At 33.7% G+C, this 17,719-nt stretch overlaps 1 protein-coding gene across 1 annotated transcript; it reads left to right on the top strand.

The window, feature by feature from the left end:
- Nucleotides 1-978: 978 nt before the first annotated feature.
- LOC123677873 (enhancer of mRNA-decapping protein 4) lies at nucleotides 979-17,445 on the top strand. The gene is made up of 16 exons (XM_045614603.1): nucleotides 979-1,137; nucleotides 1,205-1,350; nucleotides 1,405-1,607; nucleotides 1,782-1,968; nucleotides 2,042-2,199; nucleotides 2,260-2,441; nucleotides 2,502-2,614; nucleotides 5,205-5,643; nucleotides 7,779-8,028; nucleotides 9,739-10,367; nucleotides 11,536-11,724; nucleotides 12,275-12,440; nucleotides 12,747-12,918; nucleotides 14,209-14,362; nucleotides 16,212-16,435; nucleotides 17,108-17,445. The coding sequence occupies exons 2-16, from the start codon at nucleotides 1,304-1,306 to the stop codon at nucleotides 17,307-17,309; spliced, it is 3,315 nt and encodes a 1,104-aa protein (XP_045470559.1). The 5' UTR covers nucleotides 979-1,137; nucleotides 1,205-1,303; the 3' UTR covers nucleotides 17,310-17,445.
- The last annotated feature ends 274 nt before the right edge of the window (nucleotides 17,446-17,719 follow it).

Genomic DNA, 17,719 nt, shown 5'->3' with positions numbered 1-17,719 from the left:
GTCTATTTCACATTCTCTGCTTCAGACGTCGAAGATATTAACCTGCTTGAAAAATAAAAACTATAGAGCTTCCCTTAATTATTAAGCTTAGCCTTATTTTAAGTCCTCAAATTCAAAAGTAAATCAAAAAAGTCAGAATATGATAATCCGCACAAGTCTTGAATTTTTCAAAAAATCGAATGATCTAATTTGAACATATTTTATATTTTTGTGTTATTTAATGGGTTTCAAAATCGTAGATTCCGAATTAGGCATCGATTCTAACCAGAAAATTTGTGAATCCATTTAAAGAACATTTTTTTTTACAAAATTTGCAATATCTCAGTTTTGGGACATGTAAGGAAGAAACCGACTGCAGATAGATATTCAGCAGGGAAGTTTGCTTATGATATCAAATTATGAAGCTGTTCTTATCATAAACTCTTTTCGTAAAGTATTATCAAATATACCATATGCTTTTTGGCGGATGCGTTAAGATAGCGCGCATCCACCAGGTTTTTTTAGAATTCGATTTTAAGGCAACATCTAGGAAAAATAACTCGAATCAAATATAAGTATTTAAGTATACGTTACAGGATTCTATTTGTGATTGTGGAAAGATGAGTTCAGAAAATTGTGTATATGACTTACAGGCAAATTCTCTACTAAATTGATTTTTTGGAATTTCAAATAAAAACTGACATAACTGATGATCCATCACTTCTATATTAGGTTTAAGTGCATGCACCTATTCTAACTAATAATTTATTTTCTCTGTATCATAGGGATGAAGGTTCATTGACCAAATTATTATTTCCCAATTTCTTTGAAGTAATATCTAATCTCAATTATCTGGTAGCTGGGATCGATTGGCTCAAAGTACATCAGGATATTTCTAATTTCTATTCAAAAACTGGCAACTTTTGATACACCTCTATAGATTCTGAAAAAAATAAAATTTTGTATCTGGCAACCCTGCAAAACTTCATTTCATTGCTAATTTGAATTTGACAGTATTTGACATAGTTTTGACATAATTCTCACGCCTTGCTTAACTTCAAGAAGTGGCTAATTAAATACTCTAAATGCCGGTGTAACTCTGTTTGTCTATAGTGATTGTTTTTCGAATTAAACACTTTTAAATTTAATATTTTTAAGGTGAAAAAAGAGTTTTTTGTATTGACTGTAAAATTTTATAGCTATACCGAATTTAAATGATTTGTAGGTGATACTATGACTCTGTTCCAAAACCTGATGTTACTCTTATCACATTGCTAAATTTTAAAGAATTAACTAGTAACGGAGAATAAAAAACAATAAAAATATGAATCCATCCCCATTAGCACTCAAAACTGACGAGACCCAAATTATGTGAGTGATTTTAATTCTATTTTCTGAAATTGCTACCAATTATGTCATTTTCAGAAAATATGGTGGTGAAAGCGATTATACTGTACCTGTTAATTCGAAAGAACTCATTATACAATGCAAAGCAGGAACCCACACCCAGGGTAGCTCCAAAGTATTATTAAATAATAGGATCGATTATAATTGGGAAGTAAAATTGTATCAGGGGCAGTTAGTTTCTGTCCACATAAATGGAAAAGTTTTAGCTTTTGCCATGAAAGGTAATAGTATTTGGAATTTATATGATTTGTTGACTATAATGAACCTTAATTTCTAACTTTGAATTGTTGTAATTTGAGAATAATTTGTTTGGACCGTTTTTGCACATAACATATATACAAACTTCATTGGTAATTAATGGAAATTTGCTAAAACAAACACCAATTCTATTTCAGGTAAAGATGGGGGCATGGTTAGAGTAGTCAATCAAGAGACGAATCAAAGGGCTTTGATCAAAAACTTGAAAACAGATGTTAGAGACGTATCTTTTGCTTTTTTGAAGGAAGAAATTATTTTAGGATGTGTTGACGATGTGGCGAATATTTTTATCTACAAAATTGAAGACAGTCTTCATTTTATCAAGTATCCTTTTGTTTATAACTTGTAGAAAACTTATAAGAAATATTAAAATGATGTCTTCCTTACATTTATATAGATACAAGTTGTTACTCCATATATATCACCCAGATGCTTTAAATAATCCCCCTTCCAACTATAGAATGGTTTGGTGCCCCTATTTACCAAGTTCCGAGGATGATCCTGAAGCAGGTGAAGAGACGGCCAAAATGTTTGTATTTTTGAATGGATCAAAAGGTTCGTAGTAATTTGATGGTCTAAATGGGAACTTCAGTCATTTGAATAATCTTTTTACAGCTGAAGTTTGGGACGTATGTTCTATTTTATCGAAGAATCCAGACGATGCTGTGAAACCGGATGAAAATCATGAGGGATATGTTGAAATTCTCCATTCTATGCATGTTGTGGATGTTTCCTTTTCATCAGACGGGACAGCTATTGCTACAGCGTGTCTTGATGGATACGTTAAATTTTATCAGGTATTATCCTGTCATGTTATGGGTATTTGTTCTGGTATAAAATTATGATTTTTTTTATAGGTTTATATGGGAGACAATGAGAAACAAAAATTGTTACATGAATGGACACCTCACGAGAGTAAACCTCTTTCTTGTTTGATTTTTATAGACAATGTTCTAGAATATAGCTCTGAGTGAGTATAAACATCTTTTTTTCTACATCTGCATGTTAATCTATTGTTTCAATGAAGAAATTTTGACATAAGTTGGTACATGATAATTTACAAAAATTGTGTTGCAAAAGAATATTGGGCTATTCACCGCGATGACCCATTAGATCTGTCATAATTTTGTGCCAAAAATTTGCGCATAAGGGTTTGGGACAATGATCTTTCTCCTTGAAATATTTTCAGATCTCTACAACTTCCGATTATACCGTTATTTCAGATAGCTTATTTGATGACAATTTCAGCAACATGCCATGACTTGGGAAAAACTCATAGGTCCATGAGAATGGGATTTTTGTGCAAAAAATGGTGGCGACAAGGCATCACATTTTCTGCAGTTTTTCTGCAGAAAAAGTTTCCTTCAAAAATAACCTTTTCAATTTTCCATTCTGCCAATACGTTGTCCTATTGGTATATCGCTGAAATTGTCATCAAATAAACTATCTAATGATGAAATTATATACTGGGTGTGCCATTTTAAATGAGAGAAGTATAGGGTGTTTTTTTCGAGGTATATAACTTTAAATTGGCATTACTGTTCAAGATGGCGACCGATTTAACAGCTGTTAAGTGATTTATTCTCAGTTTGGTTTGGCAATTCATCATGAATATACTCGCACCTGAACAACGCTTGCAAATAGTGCAATTTTATTTCGAAAATAATCGTTCTGTGCGGAATACGTATCGCGCACTACGTCCATTAGCGATGAAGCGCACTTCTGGTTGAATGGCTACGTCAACAAACAAAACTTCCGCATTTGGAGTGAAGCTAATCCTCAAGTGTATGTCGAAACACCGTTACATCCAGAAAAATTGACTGTTTGGTGCGCTTTATGGGCTGGTGGAATCATTGGTCCGTACTTCTTCAAAAACGATGATGGCCAGAACGTTACAGTCAATGGTGATCGGTATAGAGCCATGATTACTAACTTTTTCATTCCTGTAATGAACAACCATGATGTTCAGGAGCTGTGGTTCCAACAAGACGGCCCAACATGTCACACAGCTCGTGCCACAATCGATTTATTGAAAGACACGTTTAGTGACCACCTAATTTGACGTTTTGGACCTGTGAATTGGCCTCCAAGATCTTGTGATTTAACGCTAGACTACTTTCTTTGGGGCTATGTAAAGTCATTGGTCTATGCGGATAAGCCACAAACCCTTGACCATTTGGAAGACAACATTCGCCGTGTTATTGCCGATATATATATATTCTGGGCTTAATAATATGGTATATCACATATTAGTATAAGATACAGCCTAGTGCCGTCTACCCAGTCCTCTTCTCCAAGCCTCGCGATCCTGTGTCAGTTCCACGTTCAACTGTCTCTGTTCCATAGATTGGTGCACTCCCTCACTCCAAGAGCGTCTCGGTCTACCTCTCTTCCTTCGTCCTGGCGGGACCCATTCAAATAACCGCTTAGGCCATCGATATTCAGGCATTCTCATTAAGTGTCCAAACCATCTTAGACTTTTGGTTTCGATTCGGTCTATTACTGTTTCTCTGGCCTGTAACCGATCTCTTATGCTATCATTGGTGACATGTTGTAGCCTTGATGTTCTTGCACTCCGTCTCAGATAGTCCATCTCAACTGCGTTCAGTCTGCGTTTTAGGTCAGCGTTAATAGTCCATATTTCACTGCCATAACACAGAGTTGATTCTACCATCGCTCTTCCTACCCGTATCTTCGTACGATTGGAGATTCCTCTATCCCACCACAAAGAGTTTAGGCAACCAATAATCTTTCTTGCCCCCTGAATTTTCTGCTTTATCTCGACTCCGCCAATGCCATTTCTGTCAACGACCGCACCCAAGTACTTGAACTGATCTACTTGTTTTATTTTCGTGTCTTCGCCGATGAGCACCTCAAAACATGCTTCACTGTTTACAACCAGATATTCGGTCTTTTTCAGATTCACGCTCAGGCCCCATTGTTCATATTCCGTGTATAATTTTCTGATCATATATTCAATATCAAAAGAATCCTGTGCCAAGATGACCTGATCGTCTGCAAAGTTCAACGAGAATAACTTGTGGTCCCCCACAGGAATGCCCATCTCTCCGCAGCTCCTTCTCCACCTAGCCAATACCACCTCGACATATATATATGCCGATATACGGCCACAAATGTTGGAAAAAGTCATCGAAAATTGGACGTCCAGATTGGACTACATACGAGCCAGCCGTGGCGGTCATATGCCAGAAATCATATTTAAAATGTAATGCCACAAGATCATCTTGCGGATAAATATCGTTGTTTTATTGCAATTTAAAGTTCTATAGCTCTAAAAAAAACACCCTTTAGTAGTCTGTCTCTGGTATGACAGGAAGTTGTGGAGATCTGAAAATATTTTAGGGAGAAAGATCATTGTTTCAAACACCTACATGCAAACTTTCAGCACACAATTATGATTAGTGTTCCACGAACCTCTAATAAGTCATCACGGCTTATTACCCTGTATATTGAAAGATAAATAATAAAATGGAATATTGAGAAAAAGAAGTTAATTAATCCTAAATATAAATATTTTATATTCAAAATTTTCATTGCAGCTCCAGATTCTGGAAATTCGCCATAACAGGTGCCAACCACAATTCTGAACTCAAACTATGGTCATGTGAATCCTGGACTTGTTTACAGACGATTCACTTTCAAAATGACCCCCATTCTTTGCTATCAAATCTCTTTTTCAAAATCGGAATCGATCATTCTGGTCAATATGTCGTCATGTCGGATATCAACAACAGGATATTGTATGTGATGCAGATTCAGAGGAGCGATGCCGAAAAATTGGTCGCCGTCAAAAGCATATCACAATTTTTATTACCTGCCACGTTTTTGAGTTTCCACATAACCAAGGCGGAAACTCAGACGACGCCTTTCATTTCTAACAGTGATGAGGATTTGTATGATACTGAAGAATTCGAAGAAGATGTGGAATACAATGGAGTTAATATCAATATGTTGGTAATTCAACCTAAGAAATTTCAGGTGAGGTTAATTTTGAATGAATTATTTATATCTCATCCTATCTTTGGCAAAACTGTTCATTCTGCCATACCTCGTAAAACAAATTCGTGTGCTTATATCTCAGTTTCACATAGAAACATGGTTATATTTCATTATTATATGTTGGTACTCGAAACTCTCCTGTCACGGATTTATCTATTATATCTGTCAAATTTGTGATATAGAAAACAGTTCTGCCAACCAACATTTTTCAGTGCAAAAATCACTAAACGATATTTATGAAAGATATCCATTAATTTTGGTAAAAATTGGGCGGATTAGAGAAAATAATCAAAAATTCGGCACTTCATGGCTCGTTTTCGAATTTCGAACTTTTCCTCCTCCTGTATCATAGGATCATGTCCTGTTTCTTAAGCGATCTATGCCTCCTGTGATTTTGAACTCGTGGAAGAATATCAATGCTTTCTGCGCTTGTATTATTATAGTATATTCAAAAACAATTTGCAGAATGGGCTCCTATTCCAACACAAATTCAAAACGAGCTAGAAGGAGCAAGTTTTCCAATGCATGAGTGTTGAAATTGCCTTCTGCAACGAGTATTAGACAATATTTTCTCTATTTCAGCCAACTCTTGTGAAATATTGTCGAAATTCAATGAAAAATTTAGATTATACATCTTAGTGACTTTTCTATTGTATCTTGGCATTTGGTATAACTGCAACGAAGATTGACAGATTACGGAATTCAAATTTGAATCGTATGTTTCCAATTTCCAAATAATTTATAATTACACATTCATATTATTATGTCTGACGAAATCGATTCAACACCACCAGAATCGAGAGAAATTTCAACAATGTTGCAAATCATTTCATTATATCCAAATTACATTGACAATTGACGTGTGTTTAAATTTGATAGGATCGAAATTCATTACAAACAACGGCAAAGCGAAAAATATAACTGAAAACAATGCTGTAATGAGTTCATTACAGCACTCTCTTTAGTACTGTAATGAACTCATTACGATAGTGAAATAGTTATTTTCCTACAACTGCTATGAAAAGTAGCGTATTCTTCATAGCTTACTCAATTTGAAAACTATGTATTGCTCATACTGTGGGAAATATTATTTCTCACGGCAATTTGCCCACACCTCGCTTGGTAGACCAATGAAATTGGGCTTTTGAGTTGTTTCTATGGAAACGCAATAAATTAGCACATTCTGTCAACGAAGGCCATTTTGATTTGAATCAAGTCCGTTACTTGAATTATTGAAATTTGTGCAGTTGTAGGAACAGTATAGTGTGAAAACATGTGGAGAAAGTCCTTTTCTCGCTCGTATGTTTGCGAACTTCCACACTCGCGAGAAAAGTTGGACTTTCCCCACTTGTTGCACAATATACTATTTTCCTAACAAGTGTGGAAAGTGATACTTTTTCGCAAGAGACTGCAGTTGACGCGAAGCGGAGTTCGGTCAAGCTGTCGAGTGCGGAAAAGGCACTTTCCACATGAGTTAGGATCAATATTTTTCCTACTAGCTTAAATGAAACACTTCCAGGCAGAGTTTTCGTCTTGATACCGACTGACGTTATAAGAAATTATATTTTAGTGCGCTCAGCCGCATAGAAAAAAGTTTGAATTTTATGATGACATGCCAAAATTTTATGATTGATGCGACTCTTTAATATTTGCGTGTGGAAAAAACCCGTGCTACTGACTTTCCGCACGCATATGCGTGCGGAAAGTGAATAGCAGGGCTTTTTTCCGCACTAATTTGGAAAAATAAAACTTTCCAAACGTCAATGCGTGTGGAAAGTTATGCTTTCGAAACGCTAGTAGAAAAATAACTATTACGACACCAATTAGGACTGGTGAAATATTAAATATGCAACATTTTTGCTAACTTCACACCTGCTCGAAAAACAACTTCCAATTTCATACTGAAAAACAAAAAGATTACCAAGCACAAAAAAAAAATTAAATTCATAAATATATTGAAAACGAATTATTTTTTTGAATTGTTTCGAAAGTACCTACTAGTGGGCACTAATTCAGTACTTACGTTAACTTATTTCACCTTTTTCGTTAACTTATTTTACCCATATGGTAGTCTACTTATATAAATGAATGTGCATTTTTTGTTTTTTTTTTAGGAGTGCAATATTGTTTTTACGCCAGAGTCTTATCTTAATAATTACTTGGGCAACTCAAATCAGGGCTGTGATAATAACTCAACTTCCAATGAAGTTGAAGTGGAAAAAGTACCTGAACTGGACGATTTGCAGTCATCTGTAACTCTCCTTATTCAGCAACAAAGTAGCAAGTCACAATTGAATCTCATGACACCTGAGGATTTTACATCTAGAGCTAGCAGTGTCAGGAATTCTATAGAACCAACAAAAGGTAAGCTTATTGAAGAATTTTTTGCTTATTTATAAATATTTTTTATTATAAATTGTAAAGGTCAAATGAGTCTCCTTGATAAAGACAATTTTAATTAATTATCAAAATGATGACATCATTGTTTGTTCTATGTAATTCTTGAATGAACTCTCTTCTAATCATTATTTGTGCTTAAACCTTCTCTATTTGATTAATTTTTTTGATATATACTTTTTTGTCTCAAAATACAATTCCAACTGACAAAATATTAAAACCAACCAAAAGAAAAATAAATTGTACAAATTGAGTTAACGGAAAACAGGAAAACAGAATTTTGGTATTTTTATTTTTTAATACAATTTTTCTAAAACATCCTCTTCTAGTTCAAAAAACTTACTGAATTTACAAACCTACAACTTGTATAGGAAGTTTACAAATTTGAATTTGGGGACACCGCAGGCTAACTGCCTGTCTCTTTGGTACGGATTTACAGAGATGGGAATCTCAACAGATAGTCATGGATCTTCTTTCTTACTCTTCTGTGAAATAGGTATACATACAAATCAACATTTACAATAAATTGAAATGACAATGTTAGGGAGTTCAATCTTATCTTTAGATTGATGTTGACTCTAATCAATGAATGATTACTTTAAATTATGAAGTATACTTGATGAAGGCAATTTTATGTGAATATCTCTGTAAATCCATACCAAAGGAACAGTTTCTTTCAGTTAGTTTACTATGTCCTCAAATGCAAGTTTGTGAAATTAATATACAAGTTGTAAGTTTGTAAATTCAGTAAATTATTGGAACTATAAGACACTTTGTGTTGAAAAAAACAAAAATTCTGAAACGTATCTCTATCTCTATGTTGATTTTGTTACCTCTTTGTTACAACTCAAAATGTCCAAGCACAGTCGTTTGTTTTGAGTCGTGGCTCTGAACCCAGGTCGATCAAACACCTTTTATAATCACACAAGTATTTTACAATCTGAATTTTTAAAATACCTGGTACCAGAAAAATTTACATACAATATTTTACAAAATGAAAATATATATAAGTGAATCCGAAATTTATATATGTACAGTAATAAAGAATGTAATTTTCCAAATTCACAAATTACTTTCCTGAAGATATAAAAGTCCTAGTTCTATACTGAGCCAATCTTTCTCCACCGAAGTTGATAAGAACTAAGATCTGACAGTTCTTCGATAGCAAGGAGAGTAAATACTTCGGCTTGTGAGCTGAGAATTTACAATTATGTTGGGCTGTCTTTTGACGAGGGACTCTCAATGTAATAATCAAACTTTCAGCTTTCATCAGGAACTCCAATCAAGAATTTAGTAAAGAAAAAATACCAAAAAAAACTTTTCTGAAAATTTATATCAAAAAGATTGATGAAATAGTTAAGGTTTAGGCACATTTATATCACAATTTTAATATTTAAATATTTTTTATTTTATTGATCAGTAAACTAAGGAGGTGGTGGCTATGGATGATAAAATATTAATAATGAATGAACATTCGATTTTTACATATTGATAGAAAATAGAAATTTGTCAAGGTTTCTAGTTTTCCTTTTTTTTTTGTTATAAAATCTTAACTGATTTTGATAAAGTAGTTCGATTTGTTATTGTCGTAGCTCATCAAATAGTTTTTATTTCTCTGTTACTAGTTACATAATCAGGTTTATTTCATCATTAATGAACATTATTTTGAATATACAGAAAAGTCGCCAGTTCCATCTGTTGAAAATACAGGGGATTTGGATAGGCCGCAAAAAGGAAACTTTGCCAGTGGTGGCTCTAGTCCAAGCAGAGAGGTTCAAGAAATTCTATCTCTCAATAATTCTACATACAGCAATCCGGAATATTTCGAGAACTTATCGTCTAAATTACAAGAATCGGAAGCGCCCACTAAAATTTATAATCAGAAGGAGAATATCTTCCCTGAAGTCATCAGCAATAAGGAAATGATTTGGCCAAAAATTCCTGTAGTTACTGACAATGGAATGGAAGTGAATTCTACTATAGATTTTAATATGAGTAAAGAGGAGCCAAACCGAGACGAAATTCATAATTCTCAACTTCAAGTTCTGAATTCCCGACTTGCTAGCTTAGAAACGGCCCTCAGAGAACAAACGATGTTGATGGAGAGCCTGAAAAAGGAGATGTTTTCAAACAAGATGCTACAAAACAATGTAAAAATGGAAATACGAGATGAAGTTTCTAAGGAATTAGAAGTTGCCATGTCGAAACATCAGCTACAAATGGCGAAATTCTTAGAGAATTTCTTCAGCATGCACAAATTCCAAGAACAAGATTTGAAAGAGTCTTTACTAAACAGCATATCTGAGGTGAGTGCTTTTGGTCCCCAAAACAAAAGTTGAATATTTGATAAGAGATAGCTTTTGTAATGGGTGTTTTTTTAAGAGCTTCGAAACTTTAAATAACGGGTGTTTTTTTTCGAGGTATATTACTTTAAGTTGGCATTACTGTTCAAGATGGCGACCGATTTAACATCTGTCAAGTGATTTATTCTCAGTTTGGTTTGGCAATTCATCATGAATAGACTCACGCCTGAACAACGCTTGCAAATAGTGCAATTTTATTTCGAAAATAATGGTTCTGTGCGGAATACGTATCGCGCACTACGTCCATTTTATTTTGTTTAGCGATGAAGCGCACTTCTGGTTGAATGGCTACGTCAACAAACAAAACTGCCGCATTTGGAGTGAAGCTAATCCTCAAGTGTATGTCGAAACACCGTTACATCCAGAAAAACTGACTGTTTGGTGCGCTTTATGGGCTGGTGGAATCATTGGTCCGTACTTCTTCAAAAACGATGATGGCCAGAACGTTACAGTCAATGGTGATCGGTATAGAGCCATGATTACTAACTTTTTCATTCCTGAATTGAACAACCATGATGTCCAGGATCTGTGTTTCCAACAAGACGGCGCAACATGTCACACAGCTTGTGCCACAATCGATTTATTGAAAGACACGTTTGGTGATCGCCTAATTTCACGTTTTGGACCTGTGAATTGGCCTCCAAGATCTTGTGATTTAACACCGCTAGACTACTTTCTGTGGGGCTATGTAAAGTCATTTGTCTATGCGGCTAAGCCACAAACCCTTGACCCTTTAGAAGACAACATTCGCCGTGTTATTGCCGATATACGGCCACAAATGTTGGAAAAAGTCATCGAAAATTGGACGTCCAGATTGGACTACATCCGAGCCAGCCGTGGCGGTCATATGCCAGAAATCATATTTAAAATGTAATGCCACAAGATTATCTTGCGGATAAATAAAATTCATGTCAATCGAATAATCCATCGTTGTTTTATTGCAATTTAAAGTTCTATAGCTCTAAAAAAACACCCCTCAATAGGAAGACACACCAGGTTTTCTATGCATCTTATCAACAACCATCGAAACTTCTCATGCAGTTAAAAAAACACCCGTTATATTCATTTTAAAATGTAATCCTACCTTTCACATTTCTGATTTATATTTAAGATGATTCTTGATGCATTCGTTGAGAGAACTCCTGTTATATTTGGCCATGAAATGAAGGTTACAATTTTACCTACTGTTATGAAAATGATGGAAAATTTGAGACATCAATTGGATAATCAGTTTAGTCAAAGGGTAAATCAAACAGAAATGTTCCTGAAAGAGAGCGTAACGGGAATTGTCGCCAATGAGGTGAGTTTTTTGATGATGTACTTTTTATAACTTGAATTTTGACTTCCACACAGAATTTTTGATCTGAAAATATTAAGGGAAAAAGATCGTTGTCTCAAACCCCAAAATATGCAAATTTTCAGCTCAAAATTATGATTAGTTTTCCATAAACGTTTGATAGGCCATACTAGTGAATCACCCTGTATAAGGTGAGATCCATTTGAAATAATAAAGTTCATTATTATTCCGGGAAAAAGGAAGAATGTACTTTTGTTAAGTCCTTTTCATCTTGTAAGTGAAAATGTTGAAGGTATGAAGGAAAAAAGTAGTTGTTTTCAAATACTCTTCATTAATAACCTGGGAAGAACTAAATTTTTGAAATTACCCAATTGGGTTGTAGATTCCTTGGAGCAAAGTATATTCTATTCATGGTTTCATTAAAAAATTTCAGTCATGTGAACATTATTTCTTACACTAGCTTTTCAATCCGTATGTAGGGAGAGAGAAAAAGTCTTTATTTCATACTTTCAGGAGAAATTCCATTGTACTAGAATTGTATTCTTGATTTCAGACTTTAACAGATGCAATTAGTCAATCTGTCGCTCGTACAATAGGACCATTGTTAGAGAAGTGTTATAGAGACATGATAACAAATAATTTAATACCATCTTGTGAAAAGGTTTGTGGAAATATGTTCCAACAGATTAACGATACTTTCATTAAAGGCACCAAAGAATGTGAGTTATTTTTTTTTAAATCTCGATATTTATTCTTAATTCTTTATGGGCGTAAGGACTTAGGTCAATGGCCATTGATAATTTTATTTATCAATAAAGGACAAATATTACTATTCTTTCAATTATTACTTCAATATCAATTTTTCCCGAAAAAATTTTATTTCATATTGTAAATAACTGAGTTAACATTTATAATTTTACATGTAAGGTCGATGTTCTTTTTTCATTTCCAATGAAAAATGTTCTAGGAAGTATCCTTTGCAGATATGCAATTATCAAATTAGTTATTATTGTTTTTATTTGTAGATGCATCGTGGGTGGAAGCTTATTTGGAGCGTCAACGTAAATCTCAAGAAAGAGGCAAAGATTTAGTAACACATATAAATACAGCATCGGATAATTTAAAATTGTCGTCGGAGCAATTACTCAGTACGGTCAATTTGGAAATACAAAAGAATATCAATTCTGGTTTCAAAAGGTGAGGAAAATCAATGTTTTCTTGAATTGGATATTTTTAGATTTTATCTATTTGAATTACATTATTTATTTTTTTTGGTCGCCTATTTCAGGAGAACCGAATCATTTTGCCCAAATGTCTGTTATTTTCGAATTTTTTATGTTGTTTGGCTTCCTAAAGAAATAAAGGGTGTTTTTTTAAAGCTATAGAACTTTAAATTGCAATAAAACAACGATGGATTATTCGATTGACATGAATTTTATTTATCCGCAAGATAATCTTGTGGCATTACATTTTAAATATGATTTCTGGCATATGACCGCCACGGCTGGCTCGGATGTAGTCCAATCTGGACGTCCAATTTTCGATGACTTTTTCCAACTTTTGTGGCCGTATATCGGCAATATCACGGCGAATGTTGTCTTCCAAATGGTCAAGGGTTTGTGGCTTATCCGCATAGACCAATGACTTTACATAGCCCCACAGAAAGTGGTCTAGCGGTGTTAAATCACAAGATCTTGGAGGCCAATTCACAGGTCCAAAACGTGAAATTAGGCGGTCACCAAACGTGTCTTTCAATTTATCGATTGTGGCACGAGCTGTGTGACATGTTGCGCCGTCTTGTTGGAACCACAGCTCCTGGAGATCATGGTTGTTCAATTCAGGAATGAAAAAGTTAGTAATCATGGCTCTATACCGATTACCATTGACTGTTACGTTCTGGCCATCATTGTTTTTGAAGAAGTACGGACCAATGATTCCACCAGCCCATAAAGCGCACCAAACAGTCAGTTTTTCTGGATGTAACGGTGTTTCGACAAACACTTGAAGATTAGCTTCACTCCAAATGCGGCAGTTTTGTTTGTTGACGTAGCCATTCAACCAGAAGTGCGCTTCATCGTGAAACAAAATAAAATGGACGAAGTGCTCGATACGTATTCCGCACAGAACCATTATTTTCGAAATAAAATTGCTCTATTTGCAAGAGTTGTTCAGGCCTGAGTCTATTCACGATGAATTGCCAAACCAAACCGAGAATAAATCACTTGACTGCTGTTAAATCGGTCGCCTACTTGAACAGTAATGCCAACTTAAAGTTATATACCTCGAAAAAAAAACACCCATTATTTTTCCATGTCACAAACTGGAAAGTTTTGCATTAGATTTGTGTTCAGCAAAGAGAATTAACTATATTGAAGCAAAAATTGAAATTCCATGAAAGAATTAAATTAAATATAACAAATTTGAATATTCAATCAAAAGCTCCTGACTGGAGTGAGTGCTCCTCTAATTTCTTTCAATATTTTACAGTATGCAGGATAAACTCATGGAAACCATTAGTACCAAGATCAGCGATGAAGTGAAGAAAGGGTTCAAGTCTCAAGCATCGGTGATAGAAGACAGTGTAATGAATGCTGTCCGTTCCAGATCTGTAACTCCGGCTCCTCATATGGTCGATACACACGTACGTTATTATCACAATAAAAAGTATAGATATTTGAGTTATTTTCCAAAAGCTTAGTATATATTAGTATTTTGATACGAATTTATTTTCAGTAGTAATTATTGAGTTTATTTTGATAGATCTTGACTTATAGAATGTTTATAATTTTTACATCATTAATTTCTGCTGGGTAGGAAATTTTGCATGTATAATAAACGCTTGGTTTATTCAAAATGCTTTTTCTTGCAGCTTGCTTTCCTTCTATTAGATTATTGCATGACATCAAAACTACTAATACTGACTTAAAAACTTATTTCTTTCACTATTTTTCTATACTCTTCTTCTCTAGTTTTTAACATAATAGTGTTCTGAATCTTGTATTAACATACCGCTATCATTTGGTTATAGCATCTAAGGAAAATATCAAAATTATTTTGAACCAATATAAATTTATTGAAGGCTACATAAATCTATATAAATGTTCCTCAACACTTTGATTTTGGCAATTCGATAAAATATTTAGAAAATAAAGTGTCAAATGTTTTTTTTTTTTTTGAAGTCTTTCTATGATATATCCTAACGCTCTATTAGTGTGACACCACTCCGTCATTTAGGTTGTTTTGGTCTGGGTTCTGTATCCAAACAAATGAAATTTCATTCAGTTCAGACGAGTGTCTGTGAAGAAATCGTTTTTTTTTATAGATGATAGTTATTTATGCAACAAGTGCAAAAAGTGAATGTTTATTGCACTCGACGTGTTGTCCAACTCGGCCTAACTGCCTCGTCGGACAATTTCACGTCGAGTGCAATAAACAATTTTTGCACGAGTTGCATACAACATTTTTTCTACGTTCATGCAAAAAGCAAAAAATGATTTATTGAGGTGCGGCACTAGGTGTAGGAAAATGAAAAGCGCAACTTGAATACTTTATTATCAATATCGATTTGCATTGAAACAGGAACTAATATGTTACGAACAATTTAACTCAAACTTCATTTTTACCCTCAATGTTGAAAGTGAATGAACAATTGGTGACAGCATGTTGAAGTAGAATGACAGATGAGTGCAATAAAAACTTTATTGCACTAGTGCAATAAAGAACTTCTTTTTCCACTAAATACAGTTCAATAAAGTTTTGCTTTTTGCATGAATGTAGAAAATAGAATTTATAGAACTATTTCATTATTAATGAATTGTCTGATGAAACGAGATTAACACCAGCAAGTTTGAAGCCTAGATCATTCACCAGATTTTGTAAAATGCCGTTTTTATTAATTTGAACATAACCTCAAATACTCTTACAGTTTTATTTATGATTCCACAACTGGTATCAGGGTTTAAAGTATTTTACCAGATTCAATTCACTGAGAACTAAATATGATTTCATTCACTTTTAAAGAAAACAAAAGATAATTCACAATCATATTAAAGCTGAAACAAACGATAGTAAAAATCAAAAGTGATATCTATGCAGATTTGTAATCAATTTCTCCTGAGAAATGATAAGAAAGAAGAATCATAATCACATTGAAATAGTGAAATGGTATTATGACTGAAATGTTTGTAAAGATCAAGGCATTGAATAATGCAATAAAAATTTATTGTAAATTTTCCACCCTAAATTTTGTTTTGATTTCACTCACGTAAACCTGAAATCGTTTGATTTCAACAAAACAGCCATTGATAATTTATTGATCTTGTGTTCTTGAACAATTTTTATCATTACTATGTTAGGTAAGATTAGTAATATAACAATATCATATGTCGTAATCAATGTTAATTCAGTTTCACAATTTTTCATCTTCATTATAATTGCTTCATGCTACTAATAAACCCCTCCCACATACGTATAATGTTTTTCCAATACAGGTAAAGTTCAGCAAGATCCGGCAGTATCTGTCAAGTGGGGAAATCGAGGAGGCTCTGAAATTGGCACTTTCAGCGGAGAATTTGCAATATGTCGTTTATGTTTGTGAGAAAGTGGATGTGAATTCTGTGTTTGGAGGAAATATTTTTTTACCGCAAAGTTGTCTTCTTGCCTTAATACAACAACTCAGTATGGACCTGGGTTACAACACCGAAATCAAACTAAGGTACTAGAAATTCTATTAACATTAACATATTGATTTATTGCTTCATACAATCATAGCTTTGAAGCTTTTCTTTTAATTCTTTAGCAAATCCGTTCATTCTGCCATACTTCGGTGGAATAAAATCGTGCGGGAATATCTCTGTTTCTTACAGATTTCATGGTTATAGTTTATTTTTATATGTTGGTACTCAGAACTCTCCTGTCAAAGATTTACCTATTATCTGTCAAATATGTGACAAAAAACAGTTCTACCAACATTTTTCAATGCAAAAATCACTAAATGATATTTATGGAAATATTTAATTAATTACAAAAAAAAAATTGAATTCATCAAACATTGATCACTTCATGGCTTATTTTCGAATTTTGAACTCTTGGAAAAATATCAATACTTTCTGCAGTTGTATGATAAACAACTATTTTGGATAACCTGAAAGTTAAATGCTTGAAACTTGATGAAAATCCTTCACATTCACATTTCTATTTTCTATTCATCTTTTGAGCAAGTTTTCAATTGTGCGCCAAATTTTTTCTTGTTTATCTTGGTCAATTCTTTTATTTCTTGAGTGACTTTAATTTTCCAGTTACTGAGCTGCTCAAGAATCTTTTCCTTGATCAATAATAATTTATTTTATACATTTTACATGATTGATGATTTTATGATTTGTTTCAGTTATATTCATGCAGCTATATTAGGATTAAATAGGAATGACCCCGATACAAAACGATTTGTGAACAAAGTTTTAAGGGATTTAGCCCTACAACTCACTAGTTTTATTAATTCTAATCCTCCTTATAAGTTTAAAAGCTCTGCGAGTATTTTATTAATGGCAATAGAAAATGTTAATTCCAATATGTTCAATATGAGTATTTAATTTTAAAATGACGAAACTTTCCTATTTAAAATTTTATTGCTTTGATTCTGTGAAGACTGTAAGTGAATGTAGTATTAACAATTTTGTAATGTCAGTTTATAAAGAGTAGATATTTACAATAAAACCTTTTCCAATATGTAGTTCTTTTAATTCAATAATAATGTTGAAAATTTAGTTGGGGAATACTAGCACTTGGTAGCAATGAGAATCTTTTCAGAATTAAATATTGAACAATATGTGTTGATACTTTATGGAAATAAAGCATTCAACATTGTCGATAAGGACAGTAGTGCACATTAATTTTTGAGGGGGTCGCCCCTGGCATCCCTCTAGCGTTGCCACTGCTTAACACCAATTATTCCTAAAATTATATAAGTTTTGGGCATCCATTCTCCTTTCTAAAGTGAAAA

This window comes from Harmonia axyridis, chromosome 4 (genome assembly GCF_914767665.1).
Source record: "Harmonia axyridis chromosome 4, icHarAxyr1.1, whole genome shotgun sequence".
NCBI classification, from domain to species: Eukaryota; Metazoa; Arthropoda; class Insecta; order Coleoptera; family Coccinellidae; genus Harmonia; species Harmonia axyridis.
Note: the sequence above shows the minus strand (reverse complement) of the source record. Positions and strands in the feature narration are given on the sequence as shown.

What these genes read in the sequence shown, in the direction of transcription:
- LOC123677873 (XM_045614603.1), top strand. Translation starts at nt 1,304, where the DNA reads ATGAATCCATCCCCATTAGCACTCAAAACTGACGAGACCCAAATTAT. An exon ending in CGGGAATTGTCGCCAATGAG is followed by an intron (nt 11,725 to 12,274) that starts GTGAGTTTTTTG and finishes TCTTGATTTCAG; the next exon opens with ACTTTAACAGATGCAATTAG. An exon ending in CATTAAAGGCACCAAAGAAT is followed by an intron (nt 12,441 to 12,746) that starts GTGAGTTATTTT and finishes TTTTATTTGTAG; the next exon opens with ATGCATCGTGGGTGGAAGCT.